The sequence below is a fragment of the Aedes albopictus genome, chromosome 3 (genome assembly GCF_035046485.1).
Source record: "Aedes albopictus strain Foshan chromosome 3, AalbF5, whole genome shotgun sequence".
Classification (NCBI taxonomy): domain Eukaryota; kingdom Metazoa; phylum Arthropoda; class Insecta; order Diptera; family Culicidae; genus Aedes; species Aedes albopictus.
This window is the reverse complement of record NC_085138.1, coordinates 202,189,145-202,205,309: the sequence shown is the minus strand read 5'-3', so window position 1 is coordinate 202,205,309 and position 16,165 is coordinate 202,189,145. Positions and strand designations below refer to the sequence as shown.

The 16,165-nt window shown below is 40.3% G+C and overlaps 1 protein-coding gene across 1 annotated transcript in view; it reads left to right on the top strand.

Moving 5' to 3' along the window:
* LOC109404477 (serine/threonine-protein kinase Pink1, mitochondrial) overlaps positions 1-16,165 on the top strand; it is a 40,412-nt gene that overhangs the window by 20,519 nt on the left and 3,728 nt on the right. Inside the window, exons 4-7 of the mRNA XM_029863180.2 lie at positions 10,546-11,106; positions 11,170-11,339; positions 11,498-12,092; positions 12,157-12,279. Of these exons, the coding sequence (XP_029719040.2) occupies positions 10,546-11,106; positions 11,170-11,339; positions 11,498-12,092; positions 12,157-12,279 (1,449 nt within the window). The remainder of the gene's footprint in view (positions 1-10,545; positions 11,107-11,169; positions 11,340-11,497; positions 12,093-12,156; positions 12,280-16,165) is intronic.

Here is a 16,165-nt window from a genome sequence, read left to right as displayed (position 1 = left end):
GTCAGACCATCCAATTCAGGTTCCTTTTGACCTCACAAGGAATATCGATTGGCAAAAGTATGCAGAAGCGGTATCTTTTGGCATCGAATCATTCAATCCCCTCCCACCTTTGGATGAGTATCGATTCCTGTCTGAACTGATATATAAGAGTGCATTAGAATCACAAAAACGACGTGTTCCAAGTGCAACCTTCAAAAGAAGACCAGCCACACTAGGTTGGGATGATGATTGCACCCAGTTGTACCTTAAAAAATCTGATGCTTTCAAAACTTTTCGTAGGCACGGTACCTCAGATCTTTATCAAGAGTACGCAAAGCTCGAAAGACAGCTGAGAAACCTGCTGAAAGCGAAGAAGCGTAGTTATTGGCGACACTTCATTGAGGGTCTCTCAAGAGAAACTTCAATGACAACGCTTTGGAGAGTGGCTCGCAACATGCGAAACCGCTCTTCTTCTAATGAGAGTGACGAATACTCCAACCGTTGGATATTCAGCTTTGCGAAAAAGGTCTGCCCAGACTCAGTCCCAGCACAACCGATTTCTTGGGAAACATCCCCAAGAGACGGTTCCCTGGACAGACCCTTCACTATGCTGGAACTTTCTATGGCTCTTCTTTCATCAAACAATTCCGCTCCGGGACGCGATATGATCAAGTTCAATCTTCTAAAGAATCTCCCAGATATCGCGAAAAGACGATTACTGGACCTGTTCAACTCATTCATGGAGAACAACATCGTTCCGCATGAATGGAGACAGGTCAAAGTAATAGCTATTCAAAAGCCTGGTAAACCAGCGTCTGATCATAATTCATACCGCCCAATTGCTATGTTATCATGTTTAAGGAAATTGTTGGAAAAAATGATCCTATCACGACTCGATCATTGGGTCGAATCGAATAACTTGCTTTCAAATACACAGTTCGGGTTTCGCAAGGGCAAAGGAACAAACGATTGTCTAGCGTTGCTTTCAACAGATATTCAACTGGCCTTTGCGGAAAAGGAGCAACTGGCTTCAGTTTTCTTGGATATTAAGGGCGCCTTTGATTCAGTTTCCATAGGAATATTGTCAGAAAAACTGCACAATAGTGGACTTCCAGGAATTTTAAATAATTTCTTGTATAATTTGTTGTCAGAAAAACATATGAGTTTCAATCTCGGACAACTGACAACTTCCAGAATAAGTTACATGGGCCTACCCCAAGGCTCATGTTTAAGTCCCTTGCTTTATAATTTTTACGTGAAAGACATTGATAGTTGCTTGGAAGGACAATGCACGCTAAGACAACTTGCAGATGATGCTGTGGTTTCTCTAAAAGGCCCACATGCAGAAATGTTGCAAAGACCATTGCAAAATTCTCTAAATAATCTGTCAATCTGGGCAAGAGATTTAGGGATCGAGTTTGCTCCGCAAAAAACTCAATTGGTTGTGTTTTCTAGAAAGCGGAACCCAGCCCAACTGAAACTCAATCTTTTGGGAATAGAAATCGACCAGTCTTTGACTTCGAAATACCTTGGGGTCTGGTTTGATTCAAAAGGCACTTGGGGTACCCAAATCAAGTATTTGGTGCAAAAATGTCAACAAAGGATCAATTTTCTACGCACAATTACCGGAACATGGTGGGGTGCTCACCCGGAAGACCTCATAAAACTTTACAAAACGACTATTCTCTCTGTTATTGAGTATGGCTCTTTCTGCTTCCACTCAGCAGCAAACTGCCACCTAATAAAGTTGGAACGAATTCAATACCGTTGTTTGCGTATTGCTCTCGGCTGTATGCACTCAACGCATAATGCGAGCCTTGAGGTCCTGGCAGGGGTGAAACCTCTCCAGAACCGATTCTGGGAGCTCTCGCTAAGGTTACTTATCAAGTGTGGAGTGAGCAACACACTTGTCATTGAAAACTTCGAAGAAATGCTCAGTCTGAACACTCAATCAAAATTCATGAGAATCTATCTGTTCTACATGTCATCTGATATAAGCCTACCAAGTTATAATCCTCCCCGTGTACACTTCACTAATGACAGTTCCTCTGTTAAATACGATCTGTCCATGAAACAAGCTATTCATGGAATACCAGATCAACTTCGATGTATATCTATTCCTCGCATATTTAACGAAAAGTACCAAAATGTCAATTCCTGTAAGAGATTCTTCACTGATGGGTCTCGCATAAATGGATCCACTGGTTTCGGTGTCTTCAATGAAAATTTCACCGCCTTCCGCAAACTTCAGGAACCTTGTTCGGTTTATGTTGCTGAGCTGGCAGCAATCAACTTCGCTTTGGGGATGATTTCCAACATGCCCGTAGACCATTTCTTCATCTTCTCGGATAGCCTTAGTTCGATTGAGGCACTCCGGTCGATGAAACCTGTAAAACATTCATCTTACTTTCTTACAAAAATAAGGGAGCAGATGGGTGCACTGGTCGAAAGATCATACAAGATTACCTTTGTATGGGTCCCCTCACATTGCTCAATTTATGGCAATGAGAAGGCGGACTCTCTCGCAAAGGTGGGCGCACAGGAAGGTGAGATCTATGATAGAAGAATTTCACATGATGAATTTTTCCATTTTGTTCGCCAGAGTTCTCTTCAAAGTTGGCAAAATGATTGGCGAGATGGCCAGCTGGGACGGTGGTTACATTCCATTATTCCTAATGTTTCTTTGCGAGTGTGGTGGTATGGTCTGGATGTAAGTCGCAATTTCATTCGAGTGATGTCAAGACTTATGTCCAACCATTACTCGCTAGACGCGCATTTACACAGGATTAACCTCGCGTTGAGCAATGTTTGTACTAAGTGCGGTTCCGGTTATGATGACATCGACCACGTAGTTTGGCAATGCCCGGATAATGACGCCTCCAGAGCGCTACTTTTGGATACCCTTGAGGCCCGAGGTAGACAACCCTTTGTTCTTGTGAGAGATGTGTTGGGGACCCGCGATGTCACATACATGGGATGTATTTTCGACTTTCTTCACTCTGCTGGTATAAAAGTTTAATTTGCTTGTGTTTTCTTCTCCAGTTTTTTTTTTTCTCTGTTTTGTCCTCTTTGTGTTACCAAGCTGCTCCTGGCCATCCGGAAAACCAAGTCCCACAACAAGTTGGTACCAACACCACAAGGCACCGAATACGCTAGCAAGATGCGATTCACCCCCGGATGAGCAGCAGTGAAACCTTTGGCCCAATCCTTACCCTGTCCATCCTTCAAAATGTGACCTTCTAACCTCGAGCTGCCACGAGTACCCTGGCTTCCACCCATTACTAACAGATATCATTAAAAAGTTATTACTCTGTATAATGTATACTATTAAGTACAAAGAAAGATTCTCGGCTCCGTAAAGCGTTATACGCGATTGAGCCCCAAATAAACGAACTAGATAAAAAAAAAAAAAAATAATAGCTCTTGAATGTTGCGAGAATGTTACTCATGAATTGTCGCTCTTGGATGATGCGTGAATGTAGTCTCATGAATTATCGCTCCTAAATGTTGCGAGAATGTAACTCATGAACTGTCGCTCTTGGATGATGCGAGAATGTAGTCTCATAAACTGGCGCTCTTGGATGATGCGCGGATGCTCTCTCTTAAACGATGCGAGAAAGTGGTCTCATGAGTATTCGCTCTTGAATGTTGCGAGAATGTTACTCATGAATTGTCGCTCTTGGATGATGCGAGAATGTAGTCTCATAAACTGGCGCTCTTGGATGTTGCGAGGATGCTCGCTCTTAAACGATGCGAGAAAGGGGTCTCATGAGTAATCGCTCTTCGATGATGCGAGAATGTAGTCTTATGTATTATCGCTCTTAAATGTTGCGAGAATGTAACTCAAGAATTGAAGCTCTTGGATAATGCGAGGACGTTCGCTCTTAAATGATGCGAGAAGGTGATTTCATGAGTTATCCCATTTAAATCATGCGAGAGTGTAACTCACTAATAGGAATGTGTCCCATAAATTCCATAAATTATTACATTTGAATGACACAACAATGTTCGTTTTAAATTATGCGAGGATGTCTTCTCTTCAAATGTCATTCTTGAGACATGGCTAATTCAATTGACGATAATTTCAATCTCCTGAGCGATTGCTTCTAAATGATGCAAAAATGAGATTGGATAAATGGGCGATTATGTCGATTGGAGTATGATTTACTTTTCTTGAACGATGAACGATTCCTAAATGGATTACCTTGACTTATGGAAAATGAGAAAAGTTTATGTTTGTGTTATCCTATTAGATACGTTTTGTAGTCAAAAATGGACGACGAGAAACTACGTATTTCAAAATAATAATCCAGCGACGTTAAAGATTTGGTTGATATCTCACATAGAAGTAGAACGTATGTATATGGTTACCGTAAAATTGATGGAGCATGTTGTAGGAATAATGCGACCTTTGTGAAATAATGCATCATAAATGCATGCTGTTTGTTACTGCTTTTTACAACACTGCTCTACTTTATTCATTAACCCTGTGGGCCGCGATGAAACCGAGCATAAAAAAACTTGTTCGGTAGCAGTGGGACTGCGGCAGTAGTGACGGAAAACTCCGACTCCAAAGGGTTAAACAAAACACCTTTATTCATAGATTGTAAAACCCAAGAAGAAAAAAAACGTAAAAGAACATGAAAAAAAAACATATCTTTGACCATTAGACTGATTTTTTTAAGATAAATCACTGCGTTATCACTCATGGCTAAGATATGGTTGCTTTGCCAAAAAGTATACAGTTTGCCTAGTGAGGTTATGCTAATGAGGTCGTTCGTTATGATCTGTTATTGTTACTGAGCATTCATGAAGGGAACTTAGAAGGCAGTTTTGGACGTATAACAGGCTTGCTTAACTTTAGTCGTACATTGGCATCATTATGACCCAGACAGACACGATGATCGTGCATTATGTCCGCGTGGTGAACGTCAGCTAATGCACGAAGAAGGTTAATAGGTATACAGCATTGTCAGCGTATCGTTCTTTTACACTCACCACTGTGAAAGATTGTCTGTGTAAATAGTTCAAGGAAAGAATGAGAGAGTTATTAATATATATTTTGAAAAGCGTGGAAAATAGATAAAAAAAAATAATTGTATCCGGAACTGGAATTAATAAACGAAAATGCATATTCGTAAAAGATGAGATTTTTCATCCATTGAGGTACAACTATTTTAGCTGGTTTTCTCGTTAAGAATGCATGCGTCATACTTCTGTTCTTTTAACAGAGTAACGTGTCCCCTTCGGAATAAAAAAAAATATCGTAGATTCATTAGACTACATGAAGAAGAAAAAACTTACTGTGTCGTGCAATATTACTTGGACTGATCGTTTAGTATGCAGCAGCGCAATACTGAGTTGAATATCAAGAATGAACGTATCCTCGATAGTACTAAAAAAACTGTCAAGTAATATAGAACGAGTGCGATAGTCCAGTTCGTGATTCAGAAAAACTTATTCATGCAAGGTGTTAAATATGTTATTCGTTGACGCTGACAATCAACCTATCAAGAAATGTTGGAACGATTGAGCTGAAAAGAAAATGGCGTAACAAAGTGCAGTTATTACAGTCTATTCTTCCTCGTTATAGCATGATTTTAGTATGAAGTTTTTTTTTTTTTTTATTCTTAATCACTTAACCTAATTTACAGCTCTATTGTCCACTGGGGCACTACGTGAGCAATTTCAATTGACAGCTGCACTTACATTTTTGAACAGCGCCTAGGTTCTATTCTACTTTATCGAACTGGTTCCCTTTCTGCTGCTTTCACTCTTTCTACTTTATACCTAGTAGAATGATGAGCACAAGGATGATGATGGATGGCCGTTGTTCCTTTCCAGTCCGATTGGGGGTCCATTATGAGTAGCAGTTCGCCGATGTCCAGGTATCCGGGTCCGTTTGAGCCATGGGGCTCAGAAGAGGGTCAGTGTCAGTTGCTCTCGGAGGAAAAGCAACTGACGAAAAATTGCAAGTGCCGGGGCTGGGAATCAAACCCATGACCATCCGCATATGAAGCGAACGTGTGACCAACTACGCCACGGGCCCCGGCCTTTAGTATGAAGTTGTCACTTTTGAAAATGAGCTTCTTGTTTCTCATCATGATGCATCATGATGCGTATTGAGGAAGTATCTTTTAAATTTTGAATGAATAGTGAACAATATTTTAGATTGTGCAGGCAAAACAAAAATCCATCATTACAAGGAGTGTTACATTGTTGCGATTGCAATTGTGGATTGTCAAACAAACAAAAGAAAAATAGAATAAATAATCAAATAACGACGCAGTGTTTACCGTAAATATTTTAAAATTTATCGCGAGCTAGGTTCCGAAAAATGGATAAGAATCTTAATTAGGAGTGGATGGTGTGCGTAAACAATTGCAAAGTATTTACTAACCGATGAAGGTCGTAAAAAAGAATGTATGATACCAAGTACCAGTATACCTCTCATCAAGTGTACTAATCCTCTATTTTTGTAGATAATAGTCAATGAGACTAACTAAATTCCGTAGTAACATGATGTTTGGATGTCATGTTACATTAGGTGCAAAATATGTATTTTCAAAACAATTAACATTTGAACGCCTAATTGTAACATCCGTTAATCAGAAATATGTAAGAGAAAACGTAGCATAATTCAAGTTAGGTTTGTAATATCTAAACTTCAGATGTGGTATTTCACTGTATGTTAGATATGGAAGTTTTTGAACTTAGTTTCCTTTTGCCATAAATATTAGGAATCGATACTTTATTTGCTAGATAATGACTCGCACCATACTTAATATATATTTTTTTTAAATAAGCATTGTGAATAGAATAATCCGTGACTTGATCAGATGATCAACTATTGAGTATCAAAAGATGGAAAATAAATTAATCGTAACCTAATGCGATGTGTCATTGGAAGAATCACAGTATTTATCTAGCTGGAGATACATATGTTGCCAACATTTCAAATGACAAGTGTTTCTTTTAGATGTCATTTAGGTATGCGATTCGTGTCATAACTATGAAAATATCCAAGCCCTCGGTTATCATTGTTTCACCAGTACTATTTAAATACAATTATGAAAAACTAAAAAACTTTGGGTAAGAGTTGATGTCATATAAATCAACATAGTTGAGCAAAACAATAATAGTAAGATTCTGGTAACTTGATTTCAAATAATTTAATATAAAAAAAAAAATAATGGATATAACTGTATGTTTATGCTACTCAATGAAAGAAATAATATGTTGATGAGTAGTATTTGAGTAGTATTATTTGATTAGTCCACAGCGGGCGTAATTACCAAACATAAACATCATAATGCAGGTTTATAACGTTAACAGGTCATTGATATTCTGTAAATAGTCATATACGAAATAGTTCACATGAGTTTGTATTGAATGTTTTATATTACCTAGTTTCCAAGCAAAACAATAAAACGAGTCATACTTAATTTGATCACCAGTAAGTACTATGGAGTAAAAAAAACAATTATGAAAAAGAATATCCTTTTTTTATAGGAAAAAGGGGATGTGGTAGAGTATCAATTAATATTCGTTTCCCTTCGTGTGCCTCGTGCGCGCCCGATAGATGTTGGTCGGTGTGCTTCGTGGCGCATGCGATCAGTCTATCTCCTGCCATACGATCGAACAGTTCACTCCGCTTCGCAGCGCGCGTGTTATTGCACTTGACCCTCCAGGATCGTTACCACAAGGCCGATAAAACTAGAAGAGTTGTCAACGCATAATATTATGGAAATTATGGAATTTTTGTTTGAAAGGAAATCTCAAAAATCTAGGTGGCAATATAGTTGCCACTACCCGTTAAGCCCAAAAACGAGCTTTTGAGGTGGCAATAAAAGCCGGAAAAGATATTTTAGAGCGGATTACGGCTCAACCCATAATATAAACTACGTAGTTCAGCTCATGTCAACCCATAATTTGATTATTTCCTAAAATATCTACCAAATCGACAGTTTTACAATAAGTTTGAGCTAAATTTCTTCACGTGGTAAAATTTAGCAATTTTTGAGACTAAAAACAGCTCCCAAATTGGGTTTTAAAATTTTGAAAAATGTATTGATTTTTAGTTTTTTTTTTACGAAAGAGCACCTTTTTCTAAGCCACCATGATTTTTTTTCAGATTTTTTGAACTTTATTTTGGTACCAAAAATCAATTTCAAAGAGATTTTTTGAAATCGCTTTTTGACAGCTATGGAATTATCTCAACACCGCTAAAGAAGCTAATTGTTGTTTAAGCTTTGTTTAGTACCAAAAAAATACCAGGCGTTGTGTAATTCCAATTTTGCGTATAGGCAACTCCAACGGAAGCTAACGATCCCTCCGCATCTGGTGGCAGGAATGAGAAACCTATGAAAAGAGGGGCTCCGCCAAAATTTGCCATTGCGCAGCATAGGCAAACTGCACTTTTTTCACTTTTTCATATCCAATTCCGCATCGTAGAGAAACAAACGAGCACTTTTTGAAAAGAAAATCTAATTCTTTTTCAGATGCGCTTAGATCCGGTAGGTACTTACGAACAACTTATGTGATTAATTTGAGGAGCTCTTGCTATGCCTCCGGCGGGCAATCTTCCGGATTTTTTGTTAGCTGGCCATTCCGGTGTCTGTCGCCGTGGGCATCGAGATTGATGATAATAGAAGCCATTACCAATGGAAAATAGCAACCACCAAGGCAAAATATGAGTTAATTTTGAAAACAAAATAAATGAATTTTTGATGTAAACAAACGATTTTCACCTTATCTCACTCAGCGCCTCTACAATTGGGGGTCATCTGGATTAGCCTATACCAAAAAAGAAGTTCGAAATAAATTGTTATAAAATAGAAAATAATACAAACAGTGTTATAGTTACCACTGCCTTCATTTTTCATTTATTTAGTATTACATCAAATTCAAGATAAAACTGAATCAACAATATTTCTCCATAATACACGGTTCGTGGCTGCCGCTCTTCATCCTCGGTCGCGCCCGATGCTCGCCAAGTCACGCTCCACCTGGTCCGCCCATCGTGCTCTCTGCGCTCCACGCCTTCTTGTGCCAACCGGATCAGTTGCAAACACCAGCTTTGCAGGGTTGTTGTCCGCCATTCTTGCAACATGCCCTGCCCACCGTATCCTTCCGGCTTTGGCCACCTTCTGGATGCTGGGTTCGCCGTAAAGTGCAGCGAGCTCGTGGTTCATTCTTCTCCGCCACACACCGTACTCCTGCACACCACCGAAGATCGTTCTTAGCACGCGTCGCTCGAAAACTCCGAGTGCTTGCAGGTCCTCCTCGAGCATGGTCCATGTCTCGTGCCCGTAGAGGATTACCGGTCTTATTAGCGTTTTGTACATGGTGCATTTGGTGCGTGGGTTAATCTTTTTCGACGGCAGTTTCTTCTGGAGCCCGTAGTAGGCCCGACTTTCGCTGATGATGCGCCTCCGAGTTTCACGGCTCACGTTGTTGTCAGCCGGCAATAAGGATCCGAGGTAGACGAATTCCTCCACCACCTCGAAAGAATCCCCCGTCTATCGTAACATTACTACCCAGACGGATCCGGTCGTGTTCGGTTCCGCCTATCAGCATGTACTTTGTTTTTGAGGCATTCACCACCAGTCCGACCTTTGCTGCTTCGCGTTTCAGGCGGGTGTACAGCTCTGCCACCGTTCCAAATGTTCTGGCAATAATGTCCATGTCGTCCGCAAAGCACACAAATTTACCGGATTTTGTGAAAATCGTTCCCCGGCTGTTGAGCCCGGCTCGTCGCATCACACCTTCCAGAGCGATGTTGAAGAGTAGGCATGAGAGTCCATCACCTTGTCGCAGTCCCCGGAGAGATTCGAATGAACTAGATAGTTCACCCGAAACCCTTACGCAGTTTTGCACACCGTCCATCGTTGCTTTAATCAGTCTAGTCAGCTTCCCAGGAAAGCCGTTTTCGTCCATGATTCTCCATAGCTCTGCGCGGTCGATACTGTCGTATGCCGCTTTGAAGACGATGAACAGGTGTTGCGTTGGGACCTGGTATTCACGGCATTTCTGGAGGATTTGCCGTACGGTAAAGATCTGGCCCGTTGTCGACCGGCCGTCGATGAAGCCAGCCTGATAGCTTCCCACGAACTCATTCGTTTTAGGGGACAGACGACGGAAGACTGCCTTATAAAGGGTTAAAATGGCTCATTCTATCATTGTGGGTAGTAGTAGTATGAGGCGACTAAACCATGCTGCAATGTTCTAATATTGATCTGACATAGGCAACAAGGATCATTGAAGTTATGGCAAAGCGTTTTATAAAGGTCAGCATGTTATTTGCCCTATTTATCAAAAGGACTCCGTCTCCATTTTCGGCTGATACAGATGTAGTCAATTTTATTTTCCGCGGAACCATCACGGGAGACCCATGTCACTTTGTGCACTAGTTGACGAGGAAAAAGTGATCATCCAATCAATGCGTCGTTGCTGAGTGATGGCAATCTTCTTCTGATACTTCCAGTTATAATTCTGCGTTTACTGTGTTTTTTGAACGCTGTCCAATATTCATAAATGCTCTTTTTAAATTTTATTTCATTTTAGAACGCAGTATCTAAATTCCAAACCAAAGCGGGGGAGCAAGAGATAGAAAAACGCCTGGACGAAGAGCTTGGTCTGGATACTCTGAACATCGGACCACCTCTGGCCAAAGGATGCTCGGCAGTGGTGTACGCCGCAGCACTCAAAGAGGAAACCGAATCCAGCAATAGTAACACAAACGTTCCATGTGAACCAGCTGAACCCATCGATTTGAATGCCGAAACGGAACAACTTCTGTCCCCAACGCAGAACATGGGACGATTCGTCCATGATTTCGGAGGCAGTGTGGACAATTTGCATAGAAGCGGTCTACGAGAGAGCCCTCGGTATAATACTGTTGCTCCCTTACAGCGGAATCTACGGGATATGGCTATAGACGGTCTCAGACAAGCTGCCGGACAGGATAACGAACCGAAGGTCGAGACGCAGAGAAACCGAGAAAAGAAACGAGGTCGGGTCCGGTTTGATAGCGAAAGCATGGCGAGCCGACGATCCCGGCTGTTATCTGATGCGGTTGATGAGTATTTGTATGTACAGTCGGGCGATAGCGACCTAGTGGCTACGGTATGTACACGAAGCATCCAATTACAAATATACATTCAAAATGAACAAATTTTATCGTTATAGCTTCATGAATACAACATGGACGCCACTATGGAGGATTACCCATTGGCCCTTAAAATGATGTTCAATTACGATATTCAAAGTAATGCAATGGCTATTTTGAAGGCCATGTACAAGGAGACAGTTCCGGCCAAAAGGCGGAATGCAACGGAAGTTGACAGCTGGGAAAAATCGTAAGTACCATTGGCTTATTGGGTGGAACGAACCAAATTCAATATTTGCTATAAGAACGGCCATTACGGTACAAAGACAAATGGTCATTGTGCCAAACTATTGTTATGCTAAATAGGATCTCTCCTACTTACAGACTTTTATTGTATTATTATTTCAGGCTCATCGAACGAACGGCTTTCCTCCCTCCGCACCCGAACGTAGTCGAAATGTACGGTGTGTTCTGTGATCAAATTCCGGATTTGCACATGTCTTCTTCGCTCTACCCGATGGCACTACCCCCTCGTATAAATCCCCACGGATACGGACGCAACATGAGCCTCTTCCTGCTGATGAAACGCTACAATTGTAGCCTGCACGATTATTTGACCCAAACTACTACGCTCGATCTTCGAACGCGAATTCTACTATTTGCACAATTGTTGGAAGCGGTCGCCCACCTTAATCGTTACGGGGTGGCCCATCGTGACCTGAAGAGTGATAACATCTTGATCGAGATACGACCGAACATGCCGCCGAACTTGGTGTTGTCAGACTTTGGGTGCTGCATTGCCGACAAATCCTACGGTCTGCAATTGCCTTACTCGTCCGGGGAGATCGATAAAGGGGGTAATACTGCCTTGATGGCACCGGAAATTATCAACAAGCAACCGGGAACGTTTTCCGTGCTGAACTACACCAAAGCGGATCTCTGGGCGTGTGGAGCTATTGCTTACGAAATTTTCGGTTTAAAAAATCCGTTTTACGGTGGAAAGGTAGCATGTTGTTTATTATTTACTTGCGAATATGTTAACTCGGGTTTTGTTTTTTTTTATTCAGAACGATCCCAGCACGTTGAAAAATGTATCTTATAAGGATGATCAGCTTCCATCCATGAACGAGAATGTACCGCAGGTAGTGCAGAAATTGGTGGAAAATATGCTGCACAGGAATCCAAATGAGGTAAGAAGAACTAGAATATGTACAGCACATATAGCCGGAGCAGTAAACGCGCGGGTATTCAGCAAGGCCATGCTTAGGCTGACTGGTTTGATTCCCGATCGGTACTGAACCATTTCGTTATGGAAATCTTATTGACTTCCTTGAGCATAGAGTACCTTCGTGCTTCGACCAAACTGATCCAGGGGGTGCTTCGAGTACAAATAGGGAAATCCATTTTCACCCTGTATTTTTTTTTTTACTAGGTTTCTAGCTGCACTCTGAATAGAGTTGAAACCTCTACACTAGACCTGAAGATAGAAAAGAGTACGTAATCTTTCAGAAGCAGTTTGCTAGCCGTACGCGGATACTGTTATCCATTAAGACACTGTTGCATACTGACTTAGAAAGTTACGGTAGAAGGTTGGGAAATTTTCAATTGGTCAGTCAGTCTTCAAGTGAAGGATTTGCTTATGTCGTGTTCTAGTTACACGGTTTTTAATTGTCTTTTTTTTTGGTTTTGTGTTGTTGTCCATGCATTGTTGTCGCATGGTCCAGAGAAAATAGGTAGAGAAGCGAAGAGTGTGAAGCCAAAAAATACCTTATCGAACCGTCAAACTGGTATCCTATCGAGCAAAATCAACAAACCTTGACGATTACCGCATAAGTGTAGATAAGTATTGCAATCATTTGAAACATATTTTCACCAAAGTTTCTAAATATCATGGATAACAGTATAAATAACATTGATTTCTTGAATTAATGAAAATTGTTCCATTTTGGAGTATCAGTTTCATAATTCCTAGTTAATAAAACAACAGCATAAATCATGTTCTGATGCAGTATATGAGATAGGCACTACCTTCGATGGGTGGATTAATCTGCTTTGGGGCAGTTGCCAACATCCGAGCGATGAAATCATAACAGAAAAAGTGTTGCCATTCAGGCGGCTGTTCACTCTTCGCTTCTCTACCTATTTTCTCTGGCATGGTCAAGGCTTTTTTAGTTTCTTGTCTCATGTTGCTCGATATATGTAATGTCGTGTCATGTTATACATCAATCTAAGTTATGTCAGATGGTTATGTTTGTTATTTTATTTTTTGCGATCCGCGATCCGTCCTGCGTCCACGAGCATATCGGTTCTTATTTTCCATAGATGTATGTCATAATCTCTAGTCCTTCAAGTGATACCAACATTAAAACGTCAAAATGTCTATTTTGTCATACATAAATCTGGTTGTCCAGCTAGTCAAAGAAAATTAGTTTTCGTTATGTTAATCTACATAGATGTCAAAAATGCATCTAAGTGATGATTTGAAACTGTCAACACTACATATCCTACATTTTACTTTCCAATATAAGTATTTTGAATGATTTTGAAAATTTAAATGAAACCAAAAATTACTAAACATAAGTACCATTGTAGGCATTCGAAACATATTAGAATTTATTTATGAAACGACAACATTTCAAATATAAGATGTGAAAATGTTAAAGAAATTGTAATATAATTTCAAAAATTAGGGTGGCCCATACGAAAAACAAAAATTTCTAAAAATGTCAAGTCTTACCTCCTAAATCAGTTGTTTTGGACTCCCAGAAGCTACGTTCAAAATTTGAGCAAAATCGCTTAAGCCTAAGGGGTCGCTCAGAACGCTTGAATTTTGTACACGGAGACAAAAATTTCGTTTGTTTGAAACAAAAATATTCACGTTTATTCGGTAAACTGATAAAATATTTAAAACTAATATATTAATTTTTAAAACTAACTCAATTACATATTGATTTCTACAATACCTATTGAAGAACCCCCCGTTCCGCCGTCGAAAACATAAACAAAACTCTCAAGTTCCAGCTGCAGCACCAAACAAGATTTCCTCTTGCAAAAAAAGTCAAGTTTCACCAAAAGTTTCCACGAAATCCCATTGATTTCGGGAGCGTATGTTATCTACACGATGTTGACATTGTAAGTGCCACGTGGGAAGTGGGTTTTCCTAGAGAAGGAAATGACTTAAATTTAATTGGAAAACAAATATTTCCGTAGGGCTGACCTGCCACAAAAAAAAGAAAAAAAATTACATTTGTTTCTAACATAACCTGTCAGAAGATGCATGTTTGTTTCAAAATGGATTGAATTTGCTTCAAATGTGACGTTCGATTTGCTCCAAACGGTTTTATTTTTGTTGCCAGAACAAATTGACAATTTATTTGAGTTTACCTGAAATTATTTTGATTTTACCATGCTTTTTTCTGCGTGTATGGGAAAATATGGCCAAATGCATGCAGAAATTTAAAGTTTTTGAATTTTGCCGCTAGGTGACGCTGTAAGCGATCAATATATGAACCCTTCTGTATTATTGTAGTTGACTGTATACCAAAGAACTTTGTCGCAGACAAAGTGATCCGATGGCTGTGAAAAAAGTTATACCCTAGGCAAAGTGAGGCAAAGCATTGAGATTTTATTATTCCTTTACATGTATTGGATTATTGAACGATTACAGCGCCACCTGGCGGCTAAATTCGAAAACTTAAAATTTCTGCATACATTTGGCCATGTTTTCCATACAAACTTCAAGCGTTTTGAACGTAGCTTTTGGGAGTGCAAAACAACTGATTTAGGAGGTAAGACTTGGCATTTTTATGTTTTTGTTTTTCATATATGTGTGGGCCACCTTAATGTGCAGATTAAAAGTTTTAATTATCGTCCATTTGGGATTTGGGAGTAGGCGTTGGCATTGAAATTTTGTGTGACCTAATGAATTGGAAAAGGTGGGACATTGTGTATTGAACTGTGGAAAGAATATGTTGTTAATTAAATGGTCAACGTTATTTACCTTTATGTTGTTTTAATGGTAATCAATGTGCATTTTGTACTTAATACTTGCGTGATCCGTGTAGGTTCCATCTATACGGTACATTGATATTATTCAATGTTGTGTTGCTTAGGCCTTTGGTCCTCGTGGCATTGAGTTGTTAAAGTTGAGATACATGAAAATATAGAATAGGTAATATGTATTAGTGCTTTTGGTGATACTTTCACAACGGCCATTCACGGGTTCTACGGGTGTAAATGAGAAGATCATCCCTGCTGGCTTGCAGCGCTCAACAAACTGAGTGTATGGTATTACTTAACTAGGTATACGAACACGAACAAAACAAATGCACGAATGTCGCTATCTGTTACGTCCTGGAGTTCGGGGTGGCCGGGAGACATGATAGTCTATTTAAACACCCAGGCGTAGCGAAATAACACATTAAAACATAATTTTATTTACATAAAAATTACATTTACAAGACGACACGTATTTACGACACCGTCGGACACGGCGACTACATTACTTCTAAATTAATCTCTGCGATTGTGCATCGACCGAGGCATAACGAAAGGCTATCGGCGAGCATGCAGTACGAAGAGAGCATAAGAGCCAATCCAGTGGTTCTCAACATCTCCCCCTCTACATAGTTGGTCTGGCGATAAACCATTACAGCGGTCTTCTGGCGCAGGAAGAGCGATGATGGTGGACGTTGTTGCTAGCGATTTCGGTGATCAAGTTGACGGAGACTCATGTACGGAAGATCGGAGCTTGATTCCACCTTGGTTTATCATCCACTCGAAGACGTCACTAAATACTGAGGCACGTCCACGTGCCAAATCCATCCGATGCCGATGTCAATCCACAAAATATTGGGCGAACTTTGGATCCGACTTGACTCTGATCGGTGGGCACTTATCGGAGATAATGATTTCTTCCCGAAGTGATCTTACAACGAACGACTTGAACACCTCTGCTACACACTCGTTTTGCTGAGCGTGTTCGAAAGCTTCACTACTGCCATCGAGTAGTGCAGGTATGGCAATAGTTTTTTTTTTTTATTTCTTGCTTCTGCTGCTGCTGTTGTTCCTCACAAT